This window comes from Drosophila busckii, chromosome 3R, assembly GCF_011750605.1.
Source record: "Drosophila busckii strain San Diego stock center, stock number 13000-0081.31 chromosome 3R, ASM1175060v1, whole genome shotgun sequence".
In the NCBI taxonomy this organism is placed as follows: domain Eukaryota; kingdom Metazoa; phylum Arthropoda; class Insecta; order Diptera; family Drosophilidae; genus Drosophila; species Drosophila busckii.
In genome coordinates, this window is record NC_046607.1 from 1,779,671 (window position 1) to 1,791,748 (window position 12,078).

At 42.5% G+C, this 12,078-nt stretch overlaps 1 protein-coding gene across 1 annotated transcript; it reads right to left on the bottom strand.

Moving 5' to 3' along the window:
• Positions 1–3,353: 3,353 nt before the first annotated feature.
• On the bottom strand, positions 3,354–6,027 carry LOC108602487 (tetratricopeptide repeat protein 12). Its single transcript, XM_017990611.1, has 4 exons — positions 5,810–6,027; positions 5,474–5,716; positions 3,686–3,808; positions 3,354–3,631 (listed from the first exon to the last, which is right to left on the bottom strand). The coding sequence occupies exons 1-4, from the start codon at positions 5,917–5,919 to the stop codon at positions 3,415–3,417; spliced, it is 693 nt and encodes a 230-aa protein (XP_017846100.1). The 5' UTR covers positions 5,920–6,027; the 3' UTR covers positions 3,354–3,414.
• Positions 6,028–12,078: the final 6,051 nt, after the last annotated feature.

Below are 12,078 nucleotides of genomic sequence, written 5' to 3' on the forward strand. Positions count from 1 at the left end.
CCCAAGTGCTATTTACTTATTTCAAAAGACTGTGTACATAATCTATGGGACTCTAAATTAAGCTTAAGAGCTACTTGTGAACTAAGCTCAGTGCACAATTCGCTTGTCACCGGTAGCAGGTATGCTCTCACCTCTGGAGCGGTAGCCGTACCAGAAGAAATCCACAATCAATTGCTAATTCAGATACAGTACTCGTAACTGTAAGTGTAACAAGCAAGATGGCGAGTCTTTCTGTGTGTGTGTGTGTGTGTGTGTGTGTGTTGTCTACGTGTTTTGCTTGTGTTTGTTTTGGCCAGTCATCGTCACAGTTGCTTTTCAATTCGCATATCTTACAGTTGCTCTAAGCGTGCAATCGGGGCTGGTGGGGGTGGGGACAAGTGTGTTTTCCCATATACTTACTTTTATACCCTTATTTAACGTAGATTGCTGGCAGGCGTGCTCATAGTGCCTCCAATGGCTGCGTCGTTGCGAGGGCCGTGTCGCTGCGTGGCTCGAGTGGTTGTATCTAAGTGACACTGCGCCTTAAGCTACTCACAGTAAGCCACCCTCGCTATTTGATGTTGTTGTTGTTGTTTGCATTTCAAATTCGCTGTGCACTCGCTGAGAAAATCGAAATCAACAAAGCAAATAAACATTCAATAAAGCGCAAAAGTGTCAATAGATTGCTGGCCAAAAATGTGCTAGCCAGAGATTTCCAACGAACGAACTGGCATGCTAATTAAAACGAGAGAGAAAGAGAGAGAGAGAGAGAGAGAGAGTAGTGTGAACTTTAAATGAACTGACAGCATCGTGGCAAATGACGCCTAATGAAAAACTTGGCCTCGCAACTGAAAGTTCAATGCTGGCAAATGTCAGACCACAAGATTGCAACAACCGATAGTGGAGAAGGAGTTGTGGGAGGGCGGTGGGGGCATCAAAAAATGAAAAGTTTGCGAGGCAGCTCAAACTGCAATTTTGCCCAAAACCCAAAATGACTCCCGGAAGTGGCACACAACAACAACAACAAGAACGAGAAAAGCAAGAACAGCAAGCATAAAAAACGAAAATGCTGCTAAGCCAACAAAATATATATTAAAGCAAAGACAATGGTACCGTTACAATCTCCCCACCACGCACTTTTGTGCGCTCAAGTAGTTGGGCATGAGCGCAACTCCCCATGGTAACCAGAAATGTCGGTCCGGGTCTTGTTTGGCTGTTTAAACCGCAATACAGATAAAGGCCAAATTACTTTTTGGCCAAGACGTTGCCGAGATGCAAACCCACGCAAACCGCAAGCTGAAAACTAAACACAATGCCGGACAAGCTGAAGCTGCCAGCAGAATGGGGGACGGGGACTGGGCTGACTGGGAGTTAAAGGACTTAAGACAACAACAGCTACATGGCTGCAAAATGCTTGGCTAAAATATAGTTTAAATGCGTGTTGAAAATGGGTTTATAGTGATCCTGTTGGGAAAGAGTTGCTTGTCGTTCAAAGCCTTAAGGGGATTTCTTAATGGAGATCAAGCGTCTGATTTATGAAGTTTTCCCACAAGCTTCCAACCAGCCAAGCAAGCAGTCAAAGCATTCTCAGCAGCTTATATATTTAAGCGCTTTAAGTACGATTTGATTAATTTAAGCGCATTCGTTTTTGTGCCTCTGATGGCCGCATTGTCGTGGTTTCCCAATAACCATTCAGCATTTGTGCAAACTGCATCATTGCCTGCTATATCTGGCAATCTCTGGCACGCCTAACCGCAAAACTATCTCACAGCACAGGCCAACAACCAACAGCCGGCTGCTTGGCAGCTCGGTAGGACGGTAGGACGGTAGCACGGGCTCGGTTTGCCTTTTGCCACACCTATAAAATGCCGCAATGTAGCAACACGAAAATCCAAAAAGCGTACGCAATCTATGTCTGTGTGTGTGAATGTGTGTCGATGAGCCTCGTCTGATTGCAAAAAGCGCAACAGCAAGAGCAACAACAGCAACAAAAACAAAAACAAAAACAATACAATGGCCACGGGAATGACAAGCATGAGCCAGTACATGGCAGAGCAGCAGGACATTATTGAGGCATGCGGCAAGCTTTGGCTGTGCCACGTTATTGCATGCCAAGAGGCGAGACACGACAGGGGCCGCATTGCAGCCACAAAAATAAGTGTTTACAGCATTGATTACAAGCTGCAAGCGTGGGCGTGGCAAGTGGCAACTGCCAGTTGCTGTGGTAACTCTGGCTGTTGATTAGAGTTTAGCCCTACGAGGATTTTTGCATTTCTTACTGGCAAAGCCAAAAAGATGGCAGCTTTTGCTTTGGCCCAGACTCAGCCAGCGTGTCACTGGGTATCTAGGGAAATGCCAAAAGAACTGCAGACAGATGCAGACTGGGAGCGAGGGCGAGCGAGATAGCGAGATAGCGAGAGTGGACATGGGTGTTACTTTGGTTTAGGTGTCGACGCTGCGGCCGCACACAATTGACAAACAGTGTAACCCTTTTTGTGGCACTTCCGTTGCGTTTGTTTTGCCAGCTTTACAAACAGACAACGTTGCAATAGCACACACGCTGCTGTGTTGTGTGTAGCATGCCCCAGACCGAGAGCCAGACCCAGAGCCAGTCGTGTTGTGTAGTGTTGTGTCGGCAGTTGCGACAAAAGTTTATACCCCGAGCATTTGAACTGCATTTCATTATGGCAACCTACAAGGCTGAGCCAAGCAAATGCAAATGCGAATGCTGTTGGCGCCATATTGAAAAGCACCCACAATCCAACCACCCACCACACACACCGCAACAGTCTTTTGTGGTCCAACGCCCCACACGGAGCTTGGGGGAGCAGCAGCAGCAGCAGCTAGCTGCAAACGAAGCGTATAAGTGGCCCTTATCGTGAAGTTGGGGTGTTGCAGCCCTGAGCTAGGGGAACTGGCATATCTAAAGTTTTGCCTTCGCTCATACTCAGTATTTATGTATATTGTTGTATTGGCAAATATTCTCATGACAATAGGAATTTTTATTGAATTTATGCAAAAATTGCAAATTTCATTTGTTACGCAGTTGCCGTTCAGATCTCTCCCTCTCTCTCCCTCTCTCTCTGTCTCTCTCTCTCTCTGTCTCTCTCTCTCTCTGTCTCTCTCTCTTACTATCTCTCACGCTCATAGTTATTGTTATTTTTTTTTTTTGGAAAATTGTATTTCAGCTGGCATTGTTTATGAAAGCTTTTGAGTACGCATATTGGCAGATTGCATATGACAGTAAATGAATTGAAATGCATGCAGTTGACTACAGAATATTTTTTGTATACATGTGTGTGTGTGTGTGAGTGTGTGTGCCTGACAGTTATTTTTGCCCAAAAATAATGCTGTAAATTCATGCAAGGCTTGAAAGCATTTAAACAATTATGTGGCCGACAGCACTAACAATGTTTTAATAACCATAAATGTCATTCAGAAATCAGAGCGCATTTTCTCTAGAAATACATCAACATAAGCCAAATTGGCTCTGTTGAAACGACGCGCATTGTCAATGCATTCTTCGAAGCCAGCCTCATTATTTAGGCGCTTCAAGGCACCTGCCTTATAGAGCCAGGCACGCAAGCACTTCTGATCCAAATCATTAAGCACATGCTCCAGATCCATCAAAGCGCGTTTGAAATCACGTTTTCTTCGAAACCAATCAGCTATTAATAGAGTAATGTAACATCTCAGGGTAACTCACTTGATGTAGCACAAGGCGCGATTACAAAACAACACTGGGGTATCTGTAATATAATCCAATCCTCTGCTATAAAATTCTATGGCCTTGTCATACATAGTCCTGCGATATTCGCAATTGCCCAGTCTGTAATTGAAAGCTAAAGTTTTTAGTTTCAAGCTTTATCAAATGTGTGCGAATATTAAAGGTGTCTTTTATATTCAGCTTAATTGAAACAATTTCTTTGTGAGTTATATCTGTAGTTCAATAGGTAACTCGTTATACCATCCACAGCTCATAGTTGACGCGTCAACATAGGCACCCCGCTGTCTATATTCGAAATTTAAATGTAAATAAGCTATTTATCCTTCGTTCTGAAATTAACGGTGTGATGTGTGATTTACTTTAGATTTTTAGAGTCTTTTTTGTGGGAGTAAATCGTTTTATATACACTATGACAATGAAAATGGAAAAAGGGTATCATGAAGTTGTGCAAATGTATGTAATAAATAAATATGTAATAAAGTAAATATATTCTTGATCAGCTCGACGAGCTGAGTCGATATCAGCCATGTCCCCGTGCGGTCTGTCCATCCGTCCTTTGTATGAAGTGTTGTTCTCAGCTAGCTAAAGCTAGAGCCACCAAATTGTATGTAGGTGCTCCTAATTGTATTTTTTTTTTATTTCCTACCCCCCTCCGCCAAGCAATCGTAAAATACGATATTTAAGGCGCAGTCAAAACTTTAAGCGCTGGTACTGCCGCGCGTGTATGCTGGCCATTCGCCAACACCAAACCTCTATGTCAGGACCTTCACTTGTGTCACGTCGTGCGCTTGGTTGCTAACAACCCCCCCCTCCGTGAAATCGATAATGAACCACAAATTGCTAGTCAGGTTCCGACCGATTGTGATAAATTTCAGAACGATCGATAAATAACTTAGGAATTATTTACATTTCAATGTTCAATATAGACAGCGGGGTGCACGTCTTGAGCGTCATCCAAATGTCGCTGCCCGAGGCAGCGGCGGCGTTCGCGCGGACCCTACAGGGCGAAAACGGCCTGGACCGTTAGCTGTTTGTGTGCATGTGTTGTGTGAGGTGCATGCATGTGTTTGGCTGGATCGCCCACACTCTCATTTCGTCCCACCTGTCTCATGATTTTCTTGGCGGGAGCGATTAATAAAAAAAAAATAAATGCGATTCTGTCGCTGGGTAGTACCCCTCAACCAAATTGGTCCTCTAGCTTTTATAGTGTGCTGAGGGAAAACACGCATTCATGCAGCGGACGGACAGACGGATGAGATCAGAGTGTCTGCCATGCCGCTCAATCACCACAAAACTCCTACATACAATTCCAGTGGCTCAAGCATATAATTTAGCCTGTGTTTATTTGGCATTTTTCCAAGTAATAGGTGGCCAAATTTCCCCGCCCAGGAAAAAATTTTAATATAACCTTAAAAAAATTACAGATTATTTGTCATTAAACGATTTTCATTAATGCTTTGTCTTTATAGGAGCACCAATTTCGCTCATACTCAAACACTCTACAAAAGCATTCCAACCTCTCGTCTATCCTACCCCGTCTCACTCCAACCAGCCTCCGCCTCGCCCCACCCACCACACCGCGATGACAACGCAGGGGCAACATCGCTCATTTGCTTCATGATACATTTTTCCATTTTTCCATTTTTTATAGATATTTCAAAGTGTAAAATAATAAACCTAACGAACAAAACGATTTGATGAACCGCAAATACGGATATGGTAGTTCTTTCGTTGGTTCGATTGTGAATTAGTTCAGGATGTAAATACCTGCGATAATTGTTAGCGATACGCATGCGTTCAATGCGAGTCTTTTCGCGCTCCTCTTGAGTACTTTCAATTTGTCGCATAAATGTCATTTGATTCATATTTGATTTAACCGCTGTGCGCTTGGAACTATTTCTGCTCCGTTTGGAGTTGGATACGTAACGCTTCATGACCATAAAGCTGGTGTCCGTAACACCCGCGCTAATATCAACTTCAGCTTTGGCTTCCTTTTTCTTGTCATCGCCTCTGTGTATGTGCGTGTGCGTGTGCATGTGTGTGTGTGTGTGCAATGCAAATTAAAGTTTGCTGACAAACATAGCTTTGGCACTTGTGACTTACTCCATTTTGTTGGCATTTGCGATGTCGCTAATGAATTTCATCAAATCGTTTACCTTTGAGGGCTGCGCCAGAAAATCCTCATGCAGTTGCTCATGCTGGTGCTCATGCATGGCTAAAATGATGATGTCGGTGTGAGTATAAAATTATAAAATTACTGCTCCGACTAAAAACTGTAGAGACTAATTGTAAGCTAAAGTTAGTGTACTTTTATTTTTATAGTTTTGAGTTTCTACATCAATTTGAAGCACAGGCTACTTGGCTAATCTAGCGTATAGTAATAATCATTATGTGCAGCTGTTAAATGCGTTTGCAGTTCACGTTTCATGCAGCAACTTCTGTGTGTCTGTATGTGTGTGTGTGTGAATGTGACTGTGGCATACAGCAAATTAGCCCAAACTGGCTGGTGTTGGCCAACAGCTGGCATCGTTAGCCAGCATGCGGTTTTTAGGATTAACTCAATTAAAATTTTGTGGCATTAAAATTGTCTTACAAAAAGCTAACAGCAGGCACCAAAGGGAAGGGGGAAAACTCGAAAAACCACATGTATTTGTCTTCTCAGTTAGCTCTGCTCTGCTCTCTCAGCTACCTGCATGGCCAGAGACATCTTTATTTGCGCCAGAAATTATTTAATTGAGTTTGTTTGAAAATTTCTTTTAAATTAAGAAAGTTTTTGCACGTGACTCTTTTGTAGGGAATCACAACATTCGTTTATTTTATTTTTCTGTCGCTCGCTCGCTCATTCGTTCATTCGTTCGCTCGTTCGCTCGTTCGTTCGCCTCGCAGCACGTGCTGCAGTTTGAAAAAGTTTTTTATTTCCCTGCGCTTGGATTTTTTTTCAAGCCCAATGACAATAATCATAGAAATCACGCATACGCCGCCGGCCACAGCGACAGACACAGCCACAGCAAATTAAACTAATTATTTACAAGCATTTAAAACAACTATAAGTAGCAGCTGAAGCGTTGCTTATCATTTTTTATGAATATTGCCCTATTGACGCATATTATTTTCAATTTTCATACAAAATGTTGCGCACGTACTGCAGCGTTTTTGCTCATTAATATTTGTTAGCTGTGCCGCCAACGCACTGAGCGCTGGTCATTGGCACAGCAATCCACTGCGTGGCATGCAACATGTCAAGCGGGCGGGAGGCGGGAGGCGAGCGACCAAATGTGCGAACATTGCAAAAGCATGACATACTTACAGGCGCTGATGCCGTCACGCTGACATTGATGACTGCGTTGACAAGTTGCTCCAACGGCAGCTGGACGACGTGCGCCAGTCTCCGGAGAAATGTGTCAAGCGTGTAGACCTGAGCTGCATAAGCAAGCAGCTTACGCGTGCCCCCCTCACGCCTTCAGTGGGCAGTGGGGCAAGGGGTAAGCGTATCTAGTATGTGCGTTAAAGACCAAGGCAGCACGTTTGGGCGTAAAGTCTTACGTTTAATATTACGCTTCGCCCATTGTTGAAGTTTTATTTTGCAGCTGCACATCTTTTGCACAAACAAACGCGGGCTAACTATGTCAAAGTTCAAGTTAAAGTTAAAACGCGCAGCGCCACGGGCAGTGCAACGACTTTTAACGCGGCTAAAAAAATCTACAAAAAATATAAGCAGTTCGTAACAACGACAGCTGTATGCTCTATCATATATAAACTAAATGTCGATCTACTCATAGATATTGTACTTCGACTGCAATTTTGTTTTATTAGAAAAATGTTTGTTTTATTGAGAGCTGACAAAACAATTGATGGACTCGACTCGACTGCCAGGCACAGGTTCAGCAAAGGACGCGCCGCCTGCTAAAGTCAAAGACAAGCAAGAGATTACACCTGGCCCAGCCGCTGGGCATGCTTTGTAAGCCGTGCAAGCGCCAGTGCCAGTGCCGGCTTGGAGCTGCTGACGGGGAAATAAATTGCATAAGCATTTTGGTGAGCAACAAAACAAAAATGTAAACATGTTTAAAATGTTGTTATTCACACACACACACACACACACACACACATAGGCAGCCTCTGAGTAAATGCCTGTGCTGAGATTTCGCGTGCCTTTTTTTTTACCTTCTACAGCTTTGTGTGCAACATTGTTTGTGTTTGTGTGTCGGCCTTTGTGTTGGGCCGTCTTGCTTTATGCCTTTACTCTACATTTTTTGCTTTACTTTTGCGCATTCTTTTTTAGTGCTGTCGCCTTGTGCTTGAACGTGTTTTATTTACCTTGTTAACCTTTTCATGTTGACAAACTGTGTTCGTGTCTGTGTGAGCGCGAAAAATGGCGATATGAAGAGTGAAAATCTGTAAAAATGTATTGTAAGCGGAAAGTATTTGTTTCGCTTGACACAGTTAAGCTTAAAGCACTGGCATAGTTGAACTTATTTTGAAAAGTAAATATAAAATATAATTTTCAATTTCAATAAAACCATTTAAGCAAAAATTTCATAACCGCAAACATCAAATTATATTACAAGCAAAGGCAAAGCCCCCCTAAAAAAATCTCTTCATAAGCATGTAATATGAAAATTTAATATGCGCCTTATGAATTTTGTTGCAGGCCTGCTACGAAACAATGCCAAATTTTTGGGGAAGGCGTTGCTGAATACATTTAATATGCTTAATAAATTTACCATACCGAAAGAAATTGAGTCAAGAGCAGCAGTTGGCACACTTATTGCGTATACGCCATGTGTTGAGCGAGTCGCAGGCAGCGAAAAAAAATACACAGCAAAAATTATTAAATAAAAATGCAAAATTAAAAAACAAGATCAAAAGGATTTGTGAGTGCCACGCAATTTTGATTACATTTGCTTAGTGCAGGCTCAGGCGACAGAAAGAGAGAGAGAGAGAGAGAGAGAGAGAGAGAGAGAGAGAGAGTGCGAAAGCCAAAGAGTGAGAGCTAAGAGAAAATTTTTAATATGGCGCCACAGAATTTGCATACCATATTTGCATGTCGAGTATATGTATGGACTTGAACTACTTTGTGCTACACGCACACTCACACAGACGCACAGAAAACAGGACAAGCGTATTAACATGCAAGGCATATTAAGGATAACTGCAGCTTGGTCCAGGCACAAAACCCAATAATGCGCATATTAGACTTGATGATGATGATGATGATGCTGGTGATGAAAATGATGTCCACTGCTTTAGAAATACACAAGCATGTTCTTTGACTGTTGCTGTTTACACACACACGCTCACAAAGAGAGTAAGAGATAGGGATGGACAATTGAGTAAAAATTCGTGTTATACTGGTCATTGTTTCATTGGATTTGACCACACAGCAAATACCCCAAGAACCATTCTGCAATACTCCATGCACTCTGTATGCATCTCTCTCTCTCTCTCTCCCTCTCTTTCTTTGGCTGTCTTTGTTGTTGCTGAGCTGCATGTTGATGGCCACGACTGGCTCTGCTGCAGCTGGCTCTTGCTATGAGCTGGCACTTTGTCTAAGCCAAAACGTGCACAGTCTCTGGCAATCAACTTTAATAACATCACAGAATGTCAATAAATCCACAAAATGCTTGCCACCGTTGTTGTTTCTACTTCCTGACTGTTGTGGCTGGCATCCTTTTGATGCTGCCGCTGCTGCTGCTGCTGCTGCTGCTGATGCTCCTCATGATGATGATGGGGCCATTGCTTGCCTGATGTTCGGCAAGAGTATCATTAACAAAAGGAACTGCGTGCTGACCAACCAACGTAGCGACCAGAGCAATGCCTCTAGCGCTGCTCTGTCAACTTGAGCTGCTTAGTTGCTGACCGCTAGCCAAAGTCCTGGCGCATACTAACGTACTTTTCCGTTTGCCTTTGTGTTGCACCAACCACAATTGCAATTGACGGCCGTTAAACTTTAAAAAAGTTCATACACTAGCATTTAATGTTTGCTTTAAGCCAGACACGAAGCGCATTTTAAATTTGTTTATAAATGCAGCTGAACTAAAACTACGCTTAACACCGATAGCAACATAAACAAAACGTTGAACGTAAATCTGTTTAATATTTTCGCATAACAATTGACACTCAACACGACCCTCAGCACATTTATCACTGCAGCTACCAATACCCAAACCCAAACCCAAACCCAAACCCAACCCCATGCCAAACACGATTACCATTTAACGACAATTTATGACAATAATAAAAAAAACTGTATACAAATAAATGCAAATAAATAAATTAGTGGTATATTATGCAAATTCAAATAATCGAGTGTTAATAAATTGCAAAAGCAATTGAATATGAGCAATGTTTTTGTTAGACAATCTTTAATCAGACCGTCTGATGTAAAAACCATTTTGAATGTTTTTTTAATTATCAAATATTTTCAGAAAAAGTTGAAATGACAGCTGAGATCACAATCTATAGTGTGTTAGTCACGACTCGATGTCTATGCATTAGAATTTAACATAAACTATTAATACAACATTAACCCAACAGACTCGGTATTATTTTTACTACTTATACATAATTAAAAGCAAATATACACAAGTGCGTAGAGAGGATATTACGTAAAGGGGCTGACAGCAGTTCACTAATACATAAATACTTATTGTTCATATACCACATATATTCAAATATCGATTGACATTTACAAATCTACTTGAGCGTCAACTTAAAATTTAACTTGTATATATCATTTTTCTGAGTTACCAGACAACATCGGGAATAAGCAGGCATAAATTAGTGTTCATGTTCCTGGAAATATATATAAGAATGGAATAAAAGTTAGCCAAAGCTATGGAAGCTTAAATGTTAAATACACCTGAGCCAATTAATTGTCCTTTGGCTTGACAAACAAATACTCGGAATGCCTGCCGAATATGAATTTGCGCAATGCACCGCATGCAACACAAAAGGCGATAGGAATGCTTACAGATTTGCGCCGCCAACACTCCCTCCTGCCCCGCTTGGAGCAAAGGTGTGCCATTTGTCATCTGTGTGGGGGGGCAGGGGTACGCAATTGCTATGCAGATTGTCCTTTTGCTGGTGAGCGCAAGGCATTTTTGTGCGGTCTGCTGATTAAAGTGCATAAGGGTTGCAGAACAATTGCCAATTGTATAGATATATGGCATGAACATATATTTATAATACGCCCCATATGCCAATGCAAATACGAGCTGTAGCTGTGATTGCAGCTGCAACATTTTTATAGCTCATTTATAATATTTAACCTGCAAATCTGTGTTTGAGGTTGTGTGCGTGTGTGTGTGTGTGTGTGTGTGCTCAATGGCCAAGCGATAATAAATTTATTGCACTGCCACTAAATATTTTATTATTGCTAAATATGCAACAATGCTGCAATGGGTGCAGGCATTAAACAATCGCTTGCAACGACTGAATGCGCACCGAGCATTGATGATGAGACAGCCCACCCCACCCCACCTGTGCTTGCTGACAGTGCGAATAAATTATGAAAGCGATACACACACACACTCGCCTACGCAAAGTGCACCGTAAGTTTGGGTAAGTGCAGCAAGTGTAAAGGGTTGCTGAGCTGTGCACACGTGTATAACAAATTAAATTTCAACAGGAAAAAAAGGAGAGAAATATTAAATGAACAAGCATAATGATAGGCTGTTTTATCTGCGTCAGTGATGCAGCCAAACAAAATCCTTCGCGCCTGCTGAGTGTTGCCACAACTCGACATTAAACTCTCTTGCAGTCCCGTTAAAATTTAAAGCTGGGAGCTCCTGCTCGCTGCTCTGAAATCTGTGCTTACATCTAATTTTCATAAATTTAATGCATTAAATGCTATCAACTGGCATTTAGCACAGCTACCCTGCTCTTCTTCGAATCCACTGAAAATGCATTTGCAAAAATTGCATACAAATTGCAAGTGTTCAGTTGTTGTCGTTGTCGTTGCTGTTGCTGTTGCTGTTGCTGTTGCTGCGGTTGCCTTTGTAGCAAGTGCGTGCACAAAAACGATTAAAATTTTAAATTTACACGCTATCGTGCAGTTGGTGCGGGTGGAGCAGCAGCTTTGGACGTTCGCAGAGTTTGACCAAGCGGAAGCCTCGTTTATGATTTGGAACTAATTGCAGCGCGCGCCGCATGACCAGCAGAAAAACAGCAGGGCGTGGCAGTTGCAACTGCAACAGCAATAGCACCAGCAGCAGCAGCAGCAGCAATAGCAACTTTAGCATGCGGGGCAGCACGGATGCCGTTCGGGTAATTACAATTGCATTGCGGTTAACGGGCAAGGCACACGCTAAATCACTCAACTGGGGGCAGGGTGACTGGGCGACTGCGACTGCGACTGAGACTGAGACTGCAGC